This window comes from Penicillium daleae (genome assembly GCF_028827525.1).
Source record: "Penicillium daleae strain IBT 16125 chromosome Unknown utg000009l_segment0_segment0, whole genome shotgun sequence".
Lineage (NCBI taxonomy): Eukaryota > Fungi > Ascomycota > Eurotiomycetes > Eurotiales > Aspergillaceae > Penicillium > Penicillium daleae.
Window position 1 is genome coordinate 4,592,839 of NW_026623157.1, and position 20,515 is coordinate 4,613,353.

Genomic DNA, 20,515 nt, shown 5'->3' on the forward strand with positions numbered 1-20,515 from the left:
GATATGGGGCATAATATTCTAAGTTGGCTGTGCATTCAATTCGACTCTAGGTAGCTCGAAAGATAATCTTGACATCTCTAAGAGATTTATTGCTCTATTCGCAAATAATCTAATACACACGTCTAGTATTGGTTTCCGATGATATCTGGTAGGAGCGAGTGGGTATAGTTCCAAAGTATCCCGGAAGCTTGCGAGATAAATGCAGCACCGGTATACCAAGTATTACGCTCACCCTGAAGGCTGTTGAGATAGTCGTAAAACCACTCTCTAGTGCCTGTTTGGAAACCTCTAGCTTGAACAGGGTGTGGCTGCGAAACTCGACAAACTCGGGAGTCGGGTGAGAGGAGCTGTTGGCTGCTATCGTCTGTTGGATTCTCATGATCACTTTTGTCACGTCGGCCTGGACTTCATCCTGGGTAAGTGGAATTGGACTCCCATACCATACATTTGTACGAGAGCAGTATCCACCGTGTGGTGAACAAAAACCCGACCGATCTGTTCAGAGTGGTTTATTTCTTCGATGGAAATATTGACTTCAAATTGTATCCTCTGGATCTGGTACATGGAAAGGGAGTTGATGGTGATGAGAAAGCTCCCACGGTCGAGGGGCATATGGTTGAGCGGACTATGACCTCGTACAATATGAAGGACAATTCTTGATTGTAGGTTGAGGGGGAAAAGGAACTACTCGCACGGAGCGGATGATGGATAGAGATATTGTCTAGTATTCACACAAACGTCAAATGAGACCATGTCCACTCTTACCACGTCATAGCCCCTCATACGTCTATCCACTATTTGGACTGCTTGTCCCCACACTATGACTGAACAGCTCAGAGGTTTTGGAGATGCATGACCGTGGAAGTAGATCCAGATAACTCTGGTCCGGGTTATTCACATTCTTTAGCTCGCGCAGGACATGAAAGAGCTCCTGCAATCGGGGCTGATAAGCTTCATTGTGCATCTCGTTATACAAGAATTCGGCACAAAGAAAGACGGGAATGGGTGTCAATGGATGAATCTGGAAAAACGAGTCAGTCAGAATCGCATTATACGAATCCACATACCCTGACATACCCTGACATACCCTCGAAAATGGTAGCTCGCGTAGGGTAGAAGTGAGACTGATAATGTTGGTGGACGCCTCAAGTGCCCGATATTGGTACTGGATGTACTCGGGATTATTCCCAATCAGTGGACCATCTGGCCCCGCGGCCGTGTCAGTCATCGCCCTGCAGAAGTATATTACTGTTGCTTGGCCGAGAATATTGGCGAATAAGAGAAGGGGATCGTAAGAGTCCGTGGGTGCTGGGTAGCACTGTGATAAAACCTGGAGTCGATTCGTGAGGATGGTATCCAGCCATCTCCGTTGCTCCGTCCAGTTCATGGTCATGTCCCCATAGGCCTTTGAGATGTGGTACCGTTGGTTTTGGAGAAGACTGCGACCACAGATAGTGGCCAAGATGAGACACTCATTGAATGACGAGCGGATTTTGAGGGTGGGTTCGGTCATGGCTTCTGACAGGAACGGCCCCAGTTCGTTGCTCCCACTTTGAAACCCGGCGTCTGGAGCTGGAAGTCGGGTGCAAATCTTTGAATTCAATGAAAGACGGACTATTAGCCAATCGCGTACTGGCTGCAACGCTTCAATTATTTCTCCGCCGAGGATCATTGCTTACCACATGTTCATTTAAAGTGATCGGCCAGTCATCGCGCATGCTAATGACATGGTCCAGGAAATAGGTCATCCAGAACACTCGACGTCGTTCCTCAACCTCGATATAGTCTCCACACTGCGGAGAGGAAGGGCCTCGCTTGTCGACGGGGTTGTCAATCTCATGATACCGCATAGCCTGCACCAAGCGGAATGCACGACCGGCGCTCATCCACGCTTGACGATGATACGTCCGCATGTATTCAAATGTGACGACCAAGACCCATGCCTGGGCAAGTAGAGTGTTAAAACTGCTGTTATCGTTGGCTTCGACGCTCAGATCTTCCAGCATCTGCTTAGTTTGCTGGTAGAGCGGCTCAACCAGATGCCGGGAATGAGCGGACAGCATCGATGCCAGGGTCCACATGGCATACTGGAGGCATTGATGGGACGCCGTCTTGTTGCTGGACTTGGACCATGACAAGTACCGTCTTTGATGGAGGATTGGGATCGACTGATGCACGCGGTCCAAGTATAGCTGGTCTCTGGGGGGTTCAAAAAGGTATTAGCCACATTATTCTTTCTACTATCAAGGTCCGTACACTCTGGGATATAGGGGACAGTATACAATTCAGCCTGTATGATATCAGACAGATGTGGACTAGGCGCAGGCGCCGTAGACGCGAACGGGGATGCGTTATTACTCGACAAAGCCGCTGGGTTCGAATCTAGTGGCAGCCCATAGCCGTTTGAGACAAATGCCTCGTACTCCGACCCGGGGGATGCATTTCGCCCATCATCATCATGGCTGTTTCGGGAATCACCTAGCAGATCCGACCGCTCATGGGGCTGCAAGCGGGTCTCGAGCATGGCCTCTAGGTGCACAATGCGGTTCTTCAGCGCCTTCAGGTGCCCCTTCTTAGGGCCCCGGACACCACGCTGGGTGACCTCACAGAATACGCCCGTGTCACGACACACGCCGCATTGAGGATGCTGGCCATCGCACCGCAGCTTCCGCCGTCGGCACTCGTCACATGCGGCCCCGGGACGCTGGCGACCGCGTGTCACAGGCGGTGTGTCTGATTCAGTGTCTGGTAGTGGCATGGGTAAGTGAGGAGGAGGAATGGTAGGATGGAGTGCTGGCCGGGGAATCTGACGGATATTCATTTCCGTCAGGTTAAGGAGGCCATGGAGAAGGGTGGGTACAAGACTGCAGGGCAGAAGAGGGATGTCAAGAGGGCCCGAAAAGCAAAAGAAGGACTTTCTGTCACTGACTTTCCAAAAGATATGGGCATACTCTGGCCCCTCTCTGGTCGTCGTTTTTTTGTCTGCAGCGGGGATCACATCCGCAGTAATTAATAAGCCCTCGGGGTTAACTAACTAGTTAACTAACTAGTTAACTAGCGTAGCTGTGTGCAGCAAGAAAGTACGCCCAATCTGACGACTCCAATAAAGTCTGCCTGTTCACCTCGTATAGGTGGGGAAAGGGTCTGCAGTATCCATTCATGTTATAGCCCATTGGGTGGAGATTGTTGACTTCTAGCCCCCAATTCCATTGCATTCCATGCGCTTACCAGCTACTATCACGACTACTACATTCTCCTAAATCCTTGAGACGCCGTGTCTCGATTCGGCCATTCCCATTCTAGTATCTTCCGGAATCTTGCGATCGCAGGAATAGAGCCAGTGCAAGCTAGGCACATCACTAGCTAGTGCTGACAGCGACACACGGATTCCAGGCAATGGTCTACGACGGTCAAATCAGATACGGCTGATTTTCAGGGGATCCGCCGGGGAGACGTTCAGACGATCGGTTGATTATTTAGCTCGATGATCCGAAGAGTTGGCCCGCTTCAGTGAACGGGTGGGCCCACTTGGCGCATGCTTGGTTGTGGCATCACAACCCACGGAGTATTACTGTTGCAGTATTGGAAGACGCAATGAAGCTGCAGGTATGATGATAAAGAAAGACCATAAGAGTACAAATGCCTTGACGGACCCTGGGTGTTGGTTCCAAATACAGAATATGGCGACAAACAGGCTCCAGTGCTATTAAATGATCGCCAAGAGCCAACAGGCGCTACGAAATTGAAACTCCGAACCGATAAATAGAAACTCCGAGGAGAATTGAAGTCCCCGAGATAGACAGCGCATCGACATTAATCGGATTAACGCTAGTTCTAGCTAACCACAGTTAAGCATGGCCAAAGACAAAGATATGATCAGGCATCATAGGATCGGTCTCCATATCTTTCGCGACTATCGCCTATTCATGGCGGTACACACAATTCGCATTTCAGAATGACAGCACCACCGGGCCAGTTTCTTGCAGGAAAGAGGATCATTGTGGCTGGCGCGGGATTCGCGGGCTTAGCATTTGTACTTGCCCTCGACCAGCTATGGCAAAGCTCGACTCTCGACCGTCCGGAAGTGCTGCTGTACGAAGAGAACGGGCGCGACGAGTCCATACAAAATGACCCCTATACTCTGTGCATCAACGGAGCAAGCAGGGATGATGGACTGGTGGCCATTCAACAGTTGGGCTTATTAGACGCAATTCGCGAGCATTCGACCCTCAATGGCGGCGACATCAGGGTGTGGTCTGACAATTGGAAATGGCTGTCGTCTATCAATCCGACTGCATATGGCAACCTCCCAGCAGCAACCATGCGCATCACCCGTCAGAACCTCAAGCGCATCCTGGTGGAGAAGGTTGAGCACACACGGACCATCATAAGATGGGGCTCGGCCTGTACGTCGGCCGAGCATCTTCCGAGCGGCAAGATTCGCGTCTCCCTTTCCGAAGATGTTGGAAGCTCAAACAGTTCTACGCTAGAGTGCGATCTCCTTGTGGCGGCTGATGGCGCCAACAGTCGCATCCGAGCCTGCTTTCGACCTAACGACATGACAACTCACTACGCTGGCGCCACACAGGTTGGTGGCATCTCGCATTTTCCGGAGTCGCTCCCCCGACCCATTGATCAGGACTTCAGTCTCCAGATGTCGTCGGGCGAAGGGGTATGTTGTATCTACCACCCATTCGACAGCAAGACGATCGACTGGGCATTAAGCACGAGAGGACCCGAGCGTGAGGCGAAAACCAACCTCAGTGTCGAGGAATTCAAGGAATTGAAGCAGGAAGCCCTGCAGACCGCCTCGATGTTCCAGGAACCCTTCAAATCGGTCGTGGAGGCAACAATCCCCAGCACCGCATTCATCCGGCCTGCCAAGGAGAAACCTGCGTTCCAGCACGATTATCGCCTAAATGGTGTGATGTTCATCGGTGACGCCAACCATATCCTTAGTCCCTTCGAATTCCTGGGCGCAAATCTGGCACTCAAGGACGGTTGGGACCTAGCGGAACAGATCTGTAGTAATATTTCCCTCGATACGGCGGCTGCCTGTTACGACAGGCTGAGCATCCCGCGATTCCAGCATGTCTTCAACTTTTCGCATGAGCGGATTAACTTTGGGCACTGCACAGGGAGCAAGTGGATGTTTTACAAGTATGGCATGGCTGCTCAGCGGGCGCTGAAAAAGGTTCATTGAAGAGGTGGAGCTGGGAAGATGCGTCAAGTGGATTGTAGGATGATAGCGTAGGATCTTATTAGAGGCTTTGCCTTTCCAGTGGTGTTGCCTAGGTGCACATAGAAATCAAGTTATATGCCTACACTCAACACGACAGAGTTAACCTTCTTGAAATAAGAGAACTCAGTTCTCCGATACCATTGGAATCCCCGGGCGGCAACCCAATAACATCTGGAATACACTCCACGGAGGAAGCTCATAGATACCGTCTAGATTGGATGAACTAATATTCGCAACTCAATACACCAGCCAACCGACCGACCGATCGCCTGAAAAGTTGTAAATACCTACTTCGCCCATCAAGGCAGGGTCCACTCCGTAGCATTAGATAGAAAACCCCGGAGATCATTGAATATAGAGATGAATTGATAGACTATGACAAATTTCTTCAAATAACGTGCCCTGAACTAGGCCAAGACTCCATCGTGCGCCGCTATCAGTCTGATTACAAGATCCCATACAGAAACTAGAATTCGGATTTAACTTCCTGTATAACGTCTTACATTACCTGAAAAGCCCCGTGCAAATTGTGGATGTCTGCACAGCAGTAGACCCGATTCACATTCTTGCACCTTTACCTGGATAGTCGAAAACAGACTTCCCTAGCGAATTGGCTCTGTTAACATTTGGCTAGGCTATGATTTGTCGAGACATGGAGTGGTAACTCACCACCAAGACTAGGGTATACTGAGTGACACACTTTTGATAATTGACTAGCGTTGTACATGGGTTAATGGATGAGATGTATGCCTAGCAGTCACTTTGAATTTTACCAAGCAGACTGAGTATGTATGCAAGACGTTTGAATCGATCACAGATAAATAGGCAAGAAGTGCCGTTTGATTCTAATATGGAATTAGAACTATAGAAAAAGGGACGATCCTAGGGCCGTGGGATTGATGGACTGTTGAAGAAGCTAAGATATAACAAGAAGTTATAGGATCTAAATACGCAGGATCATGGGACGAATAGCTTGCACGTAAAATGGATTCTACAAACTATAGCGTTATGACGATAATGCCACGTATCTCTGAACTGATTTGATAGAGACTACCCATCGCTGACTGAGCCCGCGGTCGATAGGGCATTTTCTCCCCGACGACCTAGCACCTGATCCGATGAAGCCGGCCTAGTCAAGATTGTGTTCACTTTACGTAGTTCCTATGATGCATTGCGAGGCACATGAATTACCACCTTTTTGAATAGCGATGCAAAGAAGATCTGTATGTGTTTACTCAACAAAGCCCAGGGAGGACTTGTTGCTGGGAAGAGCAAGTCGGTTACAGCTGATCATAGAATATGTGCTTTATTGCTAAGTCGGGTATTCGAGTTCCCGCTGAGGTCAACATTGGGCATCAAATGAATCATTCGACGATTAACAACTCTCTGTTTCAATAACACTCACACAGAATTGGTGACAGGTTTTTCTGCAGTATTTTCGGACTCAAGGAGTCCAAGGTCTGTGTAGATCTCGAGCAAGCGATTCCTATCTTCAATTGCGTTTCCAGCTTCATCACCAAAGACTTCATCCATTTCCTCGAGGGTCAAGTTTTTGGTTTCCGGGACGAAAAAATAGATGAATGCTGCTCCGATGAAACACATTGCTCCAAAAAATATGAAGGTTCCGTAGCCCATCGTTGCTACCATCTGAGGGGTTGCCATGCCAATCTGTGGGCTGTCAGCTGTGTACGATCAAACTAGAGAGTAGGATAAACGTACGGCAAAGTTATTGAGCCAGTTGGACGAAGCACCGATGGAGATGGCTTTTGCTCGAACTCCGAGTGGGAACACCTCGGCAACCAGTACCCATGCGCCAGGCTAAAATAACGGTCAGTTGAAACAGTAGGCCAGAAATGAACATTAGTATGACCTACCCCCCATGAGTAGCCAAAGTTGACTTGATAAAGCCACACGAACACTACAGCAACCCAGCCAGCAGCTTTGTGAGAGGGCCAACTGGAGTTGTATTTCCCATCCAGGCCAGCAACGACAAAATGGCAAATTCCCATTCCAAGGGCGCCACATATAAGGACGGGCTTACGTCCTACCTGGTCAATCCAAAGGACAGCAGGTATCGTAGCAAGGAACAGGACGATTCCACCAACCCCACCGGCAAGTAGGGAGGTCGTATTCCCTGTGAGGCCCAAGTCCTTGAAGATGAACTACAAGAAATTTGGAACACATTAGAAACATTTCCATGCCCAAGCCAGTAAAGGAATTGTACTCACAGATGCATAGTAGAGGATAGCATTAATTCCGCTCCCTGGAAGTTTATCAGTTAGCAAGCGGGTTCCTTGCATGCGAGCTGGCGGTGCGTCCTTACATTGCTGGAAAACCATGATAAAGACCGCAACCAGAACACGTTTCAGTAGGGACTGGTTGGTAATCAAACTAGAATATTCATGGAACCCCAACTTTATTTTGTTCAAAACGCCAGGGGCATGATAGTGAGGGAACTTGGCAAGAGAGGTCTCTTGCTCAAAGCGATGTTGGGCTTTGACCTCAAGATATTCTAGTTGGACTAGCTCACTGTCACTGGGCAAGCGGCGAAGTTTCGCGATCACTGACAGGCATTCGTCGTCTCTGCCCTTGACCATAAGCCAGCGAGGACTAGAGGCGCATGTCAATATGGGACAATCACAGAGAACGATTTTCGTGCAAGACAAACCTTGGCGGCATGAATAGAATTCCGACTCCAAGAACAATTGCCGGTGCAATTTGAATGCAGATAGGGATCAACCATGCAGCATTACTCTGTGTCTCGCCAGTTCCTCCAATGTAATTGGTGCCGTAACCTACTGTGTGTCAATAAATACCACATTGTGAACCTTGAAGTTCGGACCAACCAATCCAATAGGAAACCAGGATGCCAAAGCAAATTGCCAACTGCTGGAGGGAAACAAGAGACCCGCGTAATTCCGCAGGTGCTAGTTCCGCATTGTAGCTGGAGAAATGACAACCATCAGGAATCTGTTCACAAGAGGAAACAACAATAATGAACCTGCTTACAGAGGAACGATCATGGATAAGATACCCACGCCGAGACCAGTTACAAAGCGTCCACCGAGGATATAGTCGACGTTTTTTGCGCAGGCCTGAATAATAACACCAACCAAGAAAACTATAACACCTGAGAGAGTTGCCTTCTGGCGACCCAGGGCATCGGCGAGAATACCATTCACCAACACACCGACCCAGGCACCAAGCTCCAGAATTCTGTTGATCTTTTGTCAGCGAAAGCAAGCGGGGCGGCAGATGAAGGGAGAGTGCAGGCCTTACGCCGTGAGAAGTCCTCTAGAAACAGGATTCGTGATGGATTCAGGATGTACCGTATTCGAAAAGGAGGTCATGCTCAAAATCTGGCCAAACATGCCTTGGTTATCTGCGCGAGTGACGTGTTAGCAGGCGTCAGTTGGCAAAGGATGCATGGGCTTATGACTGAGGGTGCGTACAGCCATATACAAAACCACCAAGTGACGCAAATACCGCAATGGAAAGCGTCCGAAGGTTGGAGACCAGACCCTTCACTCCCGATGGCCCAGCGAGCCGAGCTCGCCGCTGAGAGAGGGCCTGATGACCTGCTGTAGCAACCATATTCGAGATTAATCTTTCCGTGCAATCTTTCAATCAGGGGGTTGACGGCAAGGTGAGTGAAAAGCGGTTGCACACGTCCATGAGAGCTTCATTAAATAGCGCGAAGTGTGTTGATGTTGTCAACCTATCCCAGACAAATAGCCTTGTCCATTATTGAGTGCGGGGTTATACAGGCTAAATACATGGCTTCCCGTCTCCTAGAAAGGACGGATAAGCTTCAGCCTAGACCCTGTTTCCAGGTCCAGTGCCGCTGACTCAATACGACAGGTCGGTTCCACATAGTTCCGTATCCATCACGAATGCTTGAATACTCTAAACACATGCAAGTTGACTGTGGGCGCGCTCAACTGCATGATTTGATATCCAACCAGGGAGTATTTGGTCGAGCATTATGTCTACAGTGTTTATTGAGCCAATTCCAAAGCTTATTCATTTGTGAAATTGTCAAATTCCACTTTTGTCTCACTCGCGATGGGGTTGCCTGCAGGTTTCTTGGTGTTCCCGTGCTTCAATACCCCGCACAACCGGCTGAATCTGACATTCGCTCGAAATCACTAGCTTCTCTTGGTTGACGGACAATTACCAAGGCTCCTAGTGGAAGTCTATATATGGAGTAGGTTAGCTCCTAGTTTTAGTTTGTCATCATTTTCGTGTCGGCGTCCCTGAGTGTCGAAATCTGCACCCCGTCATGATCACTGCCCTATGAGTATAGAGCAACTGCCAAACTGGCTTATCTTGACAGGAGAAATCCAGAGCCTCTACTTGAGCTAAAGTACGCCGGGGCTGCAATGACAGGCTATCATAGAAGTTTAACCCTCGAACTCTTGCCCAGTGGAGAATGAATAATTATACGCTCTCAGGGGGTTGGATATAGGTCGATCTTTCATGAGGGGACAGGATGATTTGTTCTCTAGAGATCTAACCGAATTCCCGAAGAGCTTGAAATTAGCCGAAGCACCCCGTCCGAGCACGCCGGCTTAGTGGCTTTGACCGAAAGCGAATAAGACTCCCCGGGAGTGACTGAGAGCTTTTGGGGAGCCCGTGTGATGCTTCCTCGATAAGGAGCCGTCAGACTCTTCTAGAATCCCGAGTACATGTTTCAGCCTGCAACAGCCACAAATACGAGCGGCCAGGCGTCTGACCGGCTAAATACGTATTATCCTGAATTAAAGTTTGCCCACAATCCAGCGCTTGGCCATATTAGTAGGCAGGGCGGATCCACTATTAGAGTGTCAAAAGATCATACGTCAAATCCTTTACAGCTTTTCCTTTCAAGTCTACGTCTTCTACTGCGTACAGTGGCGCCGCAAAAGTCTGAGACCCCCTTGATGACCGCTTTGGTCTCCGCTTTCCTATTCTGGACTAATATCTACCTTAAGTAGTATAGTGTGGTCTATCACTTCTAGTTTAGGCGAGCACTAGTCTATCTTAAGAAGGCGGTCAGTAGGGGGGTCTCAGACTTTTGCGGCGCCACTGTATCCCCACCAACAAAGACTTAGCGCCAAAAATTGCCACTGAGGTAGCTCGGAGGGTATAAGTTCTGCAAGATGAAACGAGGTGTGAGGGTTTTACGTTCAGGACCTATATGTCATGTATCATGAGGGTGCCACGCGCTTTTTGGAGGGTGAGCTGACCTGTAGTCCCCATGCATACGGGTGGTCAGTTTACACCATCTTCTGTCTGCGTCTGCTGCTGGTTATGCGAGACAGCAAACCCCTGCATAGCACCTGTAAATTAAGGAAGCTAGATCATGTCTAAAAATTTTGATTGATTGATTGATTGATATTTACGTTGTGTTTATGGACTCAACTCGAAATTCTCCACCGGATCAACTGGTAAGCCCATACTGACCGTCGCCCTTCCCTCGCCAAGATCCATCACGATCCTAAACAACGTCGCCAGCCCGTCGGTGTCTTGGTAATGCCTGCAGATACTTGACCCATCGCCCTCGACCTCATCGAGGAACAACCTCGACAAACTTGATGCTTGGGCCCTCCTTCTTCACCGCGTCCACTAACTCGCCAATCCTCCTTAGTCGATACCACGTATCAGGCAGCAAGTTTTTGGATTCGGCCACTTTTTCGTTGTGCGGTAAGATGTAGTGATTGGTATGCATTATCAGGCCCTCCGGATCCATTTCCAACCGCACAATATTCTCTCTATTACACTCCAGCCCTGTCCCTCCTGTGACATCGCCAACTAGCAGATGACAAGAACTGGCCACACCCTCTTCTTCGAGCGTCTGAATCGTCGCAGCAGAGCGAGAAGTCGACTCCAGGATAGTTCTCAGAGCCAGGTGGCAGGGCATTTTGTTGTATGAAACTCCGTTGGCAGTAATGGCGTTAAGTGTGCAGCCCACACCGTGGGAGTTAAGGCCTATTTTTCCGAGGATGCCGGCTTCGGCTATCATCTGAAGCGAGCTCTCATCTTGCTTTTTGATGTTTAGACGGAGGAGATTTGGCGCCCGGCTTTATATATATATATATACGTCAGCTGAGAGCAGAAGCCGAGGTAGAGAGAAGACCGACTCGAGATTCCAATCCCAATTCTGGCCCAACAAACTTTGTCCCTTTCCCTTCCATGAAAGGCCCGTGCATCCATCATTAAATGCCCCATATGCAATTTCAGTTCGTACATTCAGCGCCAGAATGTCCTCGTAGCTGACTCCAGCGCCCTCGGCAACGCCTTCCATTTCCGCAACATACTGAGGCCAACTCTGCTCTAGATAAGGGTGGAATTTGCGAGCAAATAGTTTGGCATCTGACCAGTGCATTTTACATTTTGTTTGAAAGAGAATATTGTAGAATGCCAGGGAGCCATGGACCAAGGACCTGGCGGCTGTGCCGTGGGTGAGGCCAATGGCGCGGGGGCTGCCGGTGCAGTTGACTTCAAGGATGTTGCATGAGACTATAATGGAGATCAGATTATAATGGATATTTGTATGGTAGGCTAGACGGCATTTATGTGTTCATCCTAAGGACCGACGTTGCGAGTTGATACAATTACCATCATGGCGCCTATACTACCGGATGCACGAGAGGTCTGGTATATACTTGACGAGCACGATCCCTTGGATGCATATGCCAAACTGGCGGGTTACTATTACCTAGTATTATAGCGTACTCCTAGGGATAGTAAATTAGTAGCCGTTTCCTGCGCCCGGCTAACCGTCTAATCGTATAACCGAGTATAGTTTAGTACGGTTAGGGGAAGGCTATTTCTAGCCGCCTTCCTAAATATTCTACTTAGGGTACACCCGGTTAATAGGTATCGCACGTAATAGCGCTAATATAGAAACCCAGCCTCTACCTCGAGGAGATAGTTATTTTCTTATAGGATATGTTTTAGGCTATAGTGATAACCTCTAGTATTGGAAGAGTCCTTATCGTAAAAGGTTAGTCTAAAAAGACTATACAGAGATGTACTAGAGAATAAAATGCCGATTTACGATACTATTATCTATATAATCACTTAAATTTTAAATCGTACTACCTAGTCTATATTAATAAATCTAGATATAATAAACGTGTTAGGTTTAGATCGATAGACTAGGCACTACGTAGTATATCCCATTTAGAAGTACCGTAATTCTATCGTGATTAGAGATACTAGATAGTACCCGCGTATATATAGGATAGGATCGTTTTATCGCGTATCTCCCGTAGTTCTACGGGTGCTACTATATTTAAAGGCTTTATCGCCTAGCTATTCTAGTATTACGGACGATAGCTAGAACCTAAATCTGTGTCAGATATCGGGCAAGATGCCTAAGCCATCAGGCAGCATATCAAGCCAGATTCATGAGGCCTATACCAAGGCCAGAACGATATTCTGAATCTCTATAAGCTTTATGCTATTATATCATCATTATCTAATCGAATAATCAGGCATGAACAGACGCATCATAGTTATGCGATCTACATCATCATTACGATTGAATTACATCGTACAATCAAGCAACTACACATCAAACGGCTACTGCATGAAATCACTATGCATCTAGATCTATCTGTATGAGATCACCATACATCTAGAATGCGTCTAGATCTATCTGGATTGATCATACGCAAGAAACAAGTTTGATAAGTTTGCATAAAATATTGATTATACATATGCCCTGGTTTCTCTACCAAGATCTTATGATAATTATGTTCATTACATCAAGCAAGAACAAGGCGATTCAATACAATCAACCAAGCTTTAGTCCTACTTCACTTTTCTCTCATCTTGATTTATTCTAAGCCGAATTGAACTTATCCTTCCTATTCAATCAAGAGGAAGAAAGATCAATCGATCTTATTCAAATCTTATTCAATCTTCATCCTCTCTACCTACCTGCGCAGCAGATCGCTTGCTCGCAATCTGTCTTAGTTATAGATAACGCATTATTTTACCAGTCAGAAGGACTTAAACAAATTTACGCGGACGTAGGGGTCAAGCTAGTCTATTTACCGCCGTATTCGCCGGACCTAAACCTAATTAAATAGTTTTTTGCTAAGCTTAAGGGGTTTATTAAGCGTAACTACGACTACTACGAGAAAGACCCCGAGCGAGGATTTAATACTTTTCTTGAATGGTCTATTGATATAGTCGGTGCGAAAGAAGAGAGTGCTAGAGGCCATTTTCGACATGCGGGCCGGAATATTGAAGTATTGATGCTTAAAACCCCTTCTGATCCTGTTACCTCCACGGCCCACCTCGAGAGCCATCTTCCCTTTGGGACGCTCTGATTTAGGTCGGCCCGGGCCGACAGTCTTGCCGACAGTCTTGCCGACGGTGGAGCCAGCAGCAAGGCAACTCGGAAATTCCGCAAATCTCTCAGGACAAATTCCCAAGATAGAGCTGGGATACCAAAAGTGGCCCCATTCTCCTAAAAGGATTAGTTGCTCCTATAAATACTTTGTATATCGCTGAAAAAAGTTGTTATTACAGTAAAAGCAGCAGCGATATATGCTACGAGTGAACGAGATCCCCAGCCACCGAATTACTTAGCCTAGCCACACTAATCAGATTACAAAGCCCAGCCACTAGATTAACCTACTACCCGGATTATAACCGGGATTTCCTGGGCTATAAAATGTATAGAAAATTAATATACAGGCGAGGCTTGTGCTCTATGTGCTCCGAATCAATTCTTCAAATATCTCTCTGATCTGGTTTATCACAATGCTTGCATGGGTCTCATCCACCAATCTCAGATGTGCATTCTCACCCAACCTTGCAGCTATCTGGACACCATGATTAGGTGGAACGAAACTGTCGAGCTTCCCATACCACATATTCACAGGTAGATCATGGCGAATGTCTTCGACTCGAAAGCCAAAGTCCATGCACATCAACTTGCCATCTTGCCATACACCTTCAAACCCCTGCGAGAAGCTTTCCCGAGAGGATCGCAAAGATAATGGAGGCCATGCAGACTTCATAAACGCAATATCTTTCTCATGGCCAACTGGCTGTCTAAGCATAATTTCGAGACGCTTCTCATCAGTCAAGTCTAGGCGTCCTAATATATCGTTTTGCCAAAACCATCGGGCAACAGTGAGGGGCGCATAACGAAACCCATACGGAAATCCAAGCTTATGCAGGAAATCCGCCCCGCTCATACCGATATCAGGAGGTCCCATGGCACAGACAAGTGAGACGCACCGAAGCTTGTTGCTAGGCATTGCTCTAGCACAAGCAAGGGCAGATGGTCCACCTCCTGATATTCCCTATCATAGTGTTAGCAACCAGTGTTCGACAACCTTGGGAGCCATATGGTCCCCGTACCAGGACACTGTAGTGATCCAGTCCAAGATGGTCCGCAAGTCGTTCCAAGTCTTTCGGATGATCGAGTAGTGTTCGATTGGGGTGTGGTGAGCTCCACCCTATACCAGGTCTGTCCACGGCAATAACACGGGCGCCGAGCTCCAAGCCCAGCGCGTGAAAACCGGCACCTTCTAGGCGAGAGCCTGGAAGTCCATGCACGAAAAAAATAGGCCGCCCGTTCAGCGAGCCATATTGTGCATACCCGAGTTTTCTTCCATCTGTGAGGGTCAGAGTATCCGAACTTTCGGTATCCGTACGGAACTGCAGCTGGACAGGTTCAGCTGTAAGGGCCGCTGGAGCGTTGGCTAGGTTATTATTGGCGGCTGTAGAGATGCCAAATACCTGAAGAAGCCATCTTTTCGCGCTTGATGTCGGAGACATGTTAAACGTGAGAGATTATGGAGGATTCTGTATTCGCTCAACACGGTTGATTTTGTTTTATGCTGACAATAGGCAGCTAACGGCAAGGCCCTGCGAAACGAACCCCACCCACCTGCGGATACCCCGCATGTATGCCCAGACGCTTATACGAATGAGTCACGGGAATCAAACAGGACTCGGAATAAATAATTATTCACGAATATAATTGGATGGAACGCGCTGCCGAGGCACGTGCGTTCAGAATCCAGCAAACCCTGTATCCGTGCCTTTCTGCCTACCCAAACCGCTACCCGCTTCGGGTGCGCCACATATCTTCGTAATCACAATTTCTTCGTGAATTTTCGAATACACTATACAATTAACCAACCAAACTAGCTATTTATCGAAGAAAAAGAGCTCTCCTTTCTCTCTTGCTTCTCTCTTATTATTAATTGCCTGTTGAATACTCTGTTCGGTCCTCTGTGTAGGTTTAAATCTATACACTTTCTCTATCTGCTTAGCTAGCTTCCTCTCCTCCGTGGTTAGATCTTTTACCTCTCTACCGCGAATTAACCGATTTATATCGCGAGGCTTTAATATAATATCCTGGCTAAGCAGTCTACCATCGTACGATAATAAAATTGAGAATATAGATAGATCTAATATCAACTTAGAACTTCCTAAAATTTTAGCTTCGTATAACGTCTAGAAATAATTATACCTAGCCCTATCTCCACTTTTTTCCCCTATACTTAAGAGAAAAACCCTAATTCTACCTAGGCTAGGTATAAATACTCCTATATATTAGAGCTACCCGCTATTTACGTAGGACCTTAATATATAACGGAAGGATATTATTTTCTCCCCTAACTATAGATAGTGACATATTAATTCTAGACTAAGGCATATTTTAGGGGTCGTAGATTAAGATAACACGAAGAAGGTAATAGTATTGTCTGTTATTGTTACTATCTATAAGTTGTGAATACCAGCGGGATTGCCCTTGAATACTAGCCGGTGCTAATTCTATTCTGGTTTAGCGCCGGGTACGTTTTGTTAGTAGGGTTAGTGAACACCAGCGGAGTTCAACGTGGACTACATGCAGGCAAAGGATGACCAGGAGGGGGAGAGTGCAGGAAGCCCAAGGTCCTCCCTATGTGTACCATTTTTTTGGTAACGCGACGCGTCGCGTGTGTCGGATCAGGGCAGACAAATTGCTTTTTCTGATACCTCCAATCGTCAACGCCATCGTTATAGATGACTGGACATTGCTGCCAGTTCTGATGAAAAGTTAGGTCCGAATAATAGCAGGCTTGATATTCTCTTTGATGTCCAAGTATGGGGGAAGTATGGCTCGATCTATAGTAATCATTATATAGGATGGTAGGAGTACATGGTCGGGAAGCACATGAGCATAGATATGGACTGTAATGGCGGGACAGGTCACTGCAGTCCACCAAACGTTTTACTATGGGGTGCACGGAAAAAAAGTGTGAAGTGGGTGCCACTTTCGAAGAGACTATGAGAGTAGGTTCCTGTATCCATACAGCGTTTCCGCTGTCCCCTTTTTGTTAGCGTCTTCTCGCTATCTGCAGTGCTAATTTACTGTTGGGGGAGTTTTGGGGCTCAGGTCTCAGGGCGGAGTTTGGCAGATTTATCTTCATTGGGTCATTTGACCCAGATAGGCTCCATAGCTTTGATAGATCCCTTCGCCTCCAGAGAACTTAGCCTCTTATCCCTCTCTCTTTTCTCCTTTGGCCCCTAGATTCTAACAGTATTCCTCCTTCCGGTCCCAGATTCGAGCGGCGGTGGCGCATAGCTCTGCATGCACTGATCCAAGAAATGGCTCTATATCTCCATACGACAAGTGACTCAGATTGTTGTTGTTGATTGCCGAGTCAAGACGATCTTGCAATTGACGCACTTCGGCCCGCAGCCTCTCACATTCACCCTCGGCCAGCTTTTTGCAATCGCTGAATATGAGAAACAGGCTGGGCCTTTCCCGCTCGATATTGCTGCAAGGGCTGCTGCTGATGTTGTTGCCGTTCTTGCCTCTGAAGCACAGACAGCTGCTCCTTCTCATCTTTGGCACCTTCCAATTTCGAAGTCTTCGACGGGCGATCCTAGAGCCGAATAGGTTTAGCGGGACTGTATAACTTAGATGAGGGGACACTTAGGAAACCTTCTTTGCAATTGGCAGTGATCTCTTCTGGGCTGGAGGACTGGTGGTCACCAGCGGCTCTGGCTCGGTACCCGTGGTCGCGGCTTTTGCAAACCCAAGACCACTCGGAGCTGGGCGGGGACCAGGAGACTTTCGGCTTTTCTGCCGTGAAGGGGTTGGGTCCTTCGGCATAATGAGGAAGTAGTTAGGTGCTGGCGATGGAATGGTGGACGGGTAGAACCGTCTCAATCCCAGTGGGCCCGTAGGCGGGCAAAGGCATTTAAGCATGACCGAAACAAGAAGTCTTTGGAGATCCGAAAACATAACCACGGATCTTGCTTTCCCTTACCATCAGCTCCGGTAAAATATATGTACATGGGTACGGCAACCGCTGACACAACAATGTGAAGTCACATTGGCTTTGCACGGTCAACGCTTGCAACGATACTCGTGAGACCCTATTTGGCCAAAATCCAACGAACAGAACGGTGGGCGTATCGGGCTTCAAAGCAAATGAATGGCTTCTAACAGCCAAAAATCCCTCATATCTTAATTGCTGTTGTGTTGATTCCATCGGAGTGGTTGTGGTGGCGATCTCCAGGATAGAAACACGGTCTACAGGGGTCAAGCAATGTGACTCGAAGGCTGCCCATTCTTGAGAGTCTATACTGTACGCAAATAACTGCTGTTTTTGTTACGCTCAGGTACGAGAGGAAGATAAAATTTCACGAAATAACTAAGCATTCAAGATGGTGGTTAATATATCTGGTATATGCCTGACGCACTAGGCATCAACCAAATATGCATCTTGTATGTGAATCGTCACAGTTTTCAAGGTGTTTTTTCCAAAGTATTATTACCGAACCCCAATTTGGACGTCGGAATTTAACATGCAAATGTCTTTCCAACGGTGCCATCATTGTATGCCGTGATAATAAGCTTGACAGAGACATACGTTCCTGGAATTGATTCATCAGCAAATTTTTTCCCTACAGCATCACGGCGTATTGATATCCATGATTTTCAGCAGCTTTAGCAATGGAAAATTAATGACATACCGGCGACACACATGAACGACCCTGCAAGAAAGGTAAAAGTGTTAACAATAAACCTGGTAGGGTTCCCCTTCCATGCCTTGACACCATATACTCCATTTATCTTCCCCTTACCCATCCCATGGTACGCGTCGAAAAGCCAGAAAGCACCGACGATTCCGTATGTATACCAGCTTGCGAAGAGCGAGGCAACGATGGAGACAAAGTAAGAAAATATTGGCACTCCAATCGCAAGGGTGAACGCCACGCCGTTTACCACTATCACGAGAATTGTCCAAGTTGACCAGCCCTTGTACGTGTGCTGATTGATATGACTGCTTCCGCGGAAGAGGCGTACGAAGACAAGTTTTGCAGCCGTGTGGGAGTTCAACGAACCCGTTACAAGTAAGTTAGGGATGGCGATACCATACTAGTCATGTCAGAGCTAAGAAAAATCTGATGGCCTAGGAGAACATACGGCAATCTTGGCCCATTTTGATGGGAGCGAAGAGAAAGCTGGTGACGCCACATTGGGCCCCAGATACACGTACATAACGACACCGAAGATGACATAAAAGCTAGATGGCATGGTTAGTACATATGTTGACCTAGCTGAGATGTTGGTAGAGTCACTTACACAGTTGCAAATCCTTGCAGCACACACGCTGACTTCTTGGCGTCAGCAGGTCTTTTCATCTCTGATATCATAATGAAAAACATAAAATGGCCAGCGTATGCAAATATAGGATTCGTGACGGCTAAGAAGGCGTCGTAGAAATTGGATGAATTGGCCGCCACCAGCTGTCGATCTGCCACTGGATGATTTGCCGCTGCCGCCATCCCCACTATCCCTGCTATTAGGATGGAGATACATGAAGGGATGCATAGCCACGATAACTGATCCAACGTTCGCGGGAATGAAAGCATCATAGTTGGTATGGTGAAAATTCCTGCTAGCCGAGTCCACTGGTTATCACTGTTTGTACAGATTTCAAGTTCTATATTTACCTGTCGCCAACATCAAGCAGAGTCGGTTATTTGCCAGAGTACTCAATGCAATTTGACCAGCTAATAGCTGAGAACCGGCCGCAGCGATAGCAAAAATTACCGTCCCGGCAGAAAGAATCTCCCGTAAGATCGAACCGCCCATAATTCTACCGGCGTCACCCATGTTGTGTACTTCTGGGTGATTCAATTTGAAATCAACAAGGATGAAGGCGGTATATAAGGCAAAAAGACCTAAATGACTGTCAATCAGAAGATCGGTCCATATTCAAACCCTGCAGACCACGAACCGAGAAATATAATGAGGAGGACACCAGGCACAAGTCCCACAGCCGCAATGGCAGAAGGAAGGGAAAGCATGCCATTGCTGACGATCTCAGCGATCATCAGAATCGCAACCATTGGCCACGACATTGTTTGATAGCGAATAGCCGCATTTTCTTCATCACCAAACACACCGATGTCTATCACCGTGGTCAATCATCAGTACGCGCTCGACAAAGGAACAGCGTATACCTATTTTTTCGGCTGTAGTTTCTAGGTCAGAATTCCTTGAACAAACAGTTGGGGTTTGTTCAATTCCAATGGAATCGTGCTGAAGTGTTGCGTAATGGTGATCTTTCTCGGAGCTATTCATCTTGTCCGTAATTCAGGTATATGGTTAGATGTGTTCAGCATGGTGCCTGCCCTTGTCAATTTATATTATGCTATCCACTATATCCTGCCTTTCTTATCAAAATCTCTCGAGATAGCGCAAGCTTGAATTCGTGGAGACCTGCCAAAAATGGAACGTAGGTGGGGCAGAGCGGTTTTTAACCCATAGAGTTTCTAGGTAAGCCCTATAAGGTAACTGCATAAGACAATCGACCTCAGAACGTGGTTAGATTTGGCTTATCTTGTGGATAACACAACTTCGATATGATGCTGCTCTGGGCAAGCGCAAGTCTTTAGGTAGGTAGACGTGAACCCTGCAATCTCTAATTAACCTTTATTATGACACATCAAACTCTAATAATTAACTAGGGTGGCCAATTTTGTCATTACAACATTACTCCTGCGTCGAGTAAATAACTCTGCTAGGACAAAAAAGTGAATTCTACACGAGTGAACTTAAACCGCTTAGTCAAGAAATCCTGAAATGGCCAGCCAGATCAGGTGCTCATCACGAGATAAGACCGGATAACTAACTAGTTATTAACTGGTTAGTCAATCATTCTTGAGATTAGTAAGTTATAGACAAGCCAATATTCGGTTTGGTAACTCTCCTTGAACTTTTGATTGGCAGTAGTGCGAGGTAATTTCTAGGGC

General features: G+C 47.2%; 7 protein-coding genes across 7 annotated transcripts; 1 reads left to right on the forward strand and 6 right to left on the reverse strand.

The window, feature by feature from the left end:
• Positions 1-787: 787 nt before the first annotated feature.
• N7458_012795 (Zn(II)2Cys6 transcription factor) lies at positions 788-2,758 on the reverse strand (the record flags this gene model as incomplete). Its single annotated transcript, XM_056916176.1, has 4 exons — positions 788-1,021; positions 1,088-1,591; positions 1,680-2,197; positions 2,257-2,758. The coding sequence occupies 4 exons, from the start codon at positions 2,756-2,758 to the stop codon at positions 788-790; spliced, it is 1,758 nt and encodes a 585-aa protein (XP_056760930.1).
• Positions 2,759-3,955: 1,197 nt separating this feature from the next.
• Positions 3,956-5,203, forward strand: N7458_012796 (FAD-dependent oxidoreductase; the record flags this gene model as incomplete). Its single annotated transcript, XM_056916177.1, has 1 exon — positions 3,956-5,203. The coding sequence occupies one exon, from the start codon at positions 3,956-3,958 to the stop codon at positions 5,201-5,203; it is 1,248 nt and encodes a 415-aa protein (XP_056760931.1).
• A 1,270-nt stretch (positions 5,204-6,473) lies between these two features.
• Positions 6,474-8,836, reverse strand: N7458_012797 (sugar porter family MFS transporter; the record flags this gene model as incomplete). Its single annotated transcript, XM_056916178.1, has 11 exons — positions 6,474-6,504; positions 6,648-6,910; positions 6,962-7,060; positions 7,117-7,404; positions 7,471-7,505; positions 7,566-7,852; positions 7,911-8,037; positions 8,089-8,186; positions 8,252-8,458; positions 8,522-8,624; positions 8,695-8,836. 11 exons carry the CDS (start codon positions 8,834-8,836, stop codon positions 6,474-6,476), a joined length of 1,680 nt encoding a protein of 559 aa, XP_056760932.1.
• Positions 8,837-10,790: 1,954 nt separating this feature from the next.
• On the reverse strand, positions 10,791-11,848 carry N7458_012798 (uncharacterized protein; the record flags this gene model as incomplete). Its single annotated transcript, XM_056916179.1, has 3 exons — positions 10,791-11,267; positions 11,325-11,743; positions 11,818-11,848. 3 exons carry the CDS (start codon positions 11,846-11,848, stop codon positions 10,791-10,793), a joined length of 927 nt encoding a protein of 308 aa, XP_056760933.1.
• A 2,102-nt stretch (positions 11,849-13,950) lies between these two features.
• N7458_012799 (alpha/beta fold hydrolase) lies at positions 13,951-15,028 on the reverse strand (the record flags this gene model as incomplete). Its single annotated transcript, XM_056916180.1, has 2 exons — positions 13,951-14,550; positions 14,609-15,028. The coding sequence occupies 2 exons, from the start codon at positions 15,026-15,028 to the stop codon at positions 13,951-13,953; spliced, it is 1,020 nt and encodes a 339-aa protein (XP_056760934.1).
• A 1,925-nt stretch (positions 15,029-16,953) lies between these two features.
• Positions 16,954-17,360, reverse strand: N7458_012800 (uncharacterized protein; the record flags this gene model as incomplete). The annotated part of the gene is made up of 2 exons (XM_056916181.1): positions 16,954-17,130; positions 17,190-17,360. The coding sequence occupies 2 exons, from the start codon at positions 17,358-17,360 to the stop codon at positions 16,954-16,956; spliced, it is 348 nt and encodes a 115-aa protein (XP_056760935.1).
• Positions 17,361-18,227: 867 nt separating this feature from the next.
• On the reverse strand, positions 18,228-19,844 carry N7458_012801 (uncharacterized protein; the record flags this gene model as incomplete). Its single annotated transcript, XM_056916182.1, has 6 exons — positions 18,228-18,632; positions 18,681-18,780; positions 18,840-19,152; positions 19,211-19,449; positions 19,491-19,671; positions 19,724-19,844. Coding segments are annotated over 6 exons (1,359 nt in total), but the record flags the coding sequence as incomplete, so codon positions are not given.
• Positions 19,845-20,515: the final 671 nt, after the last annotated feature.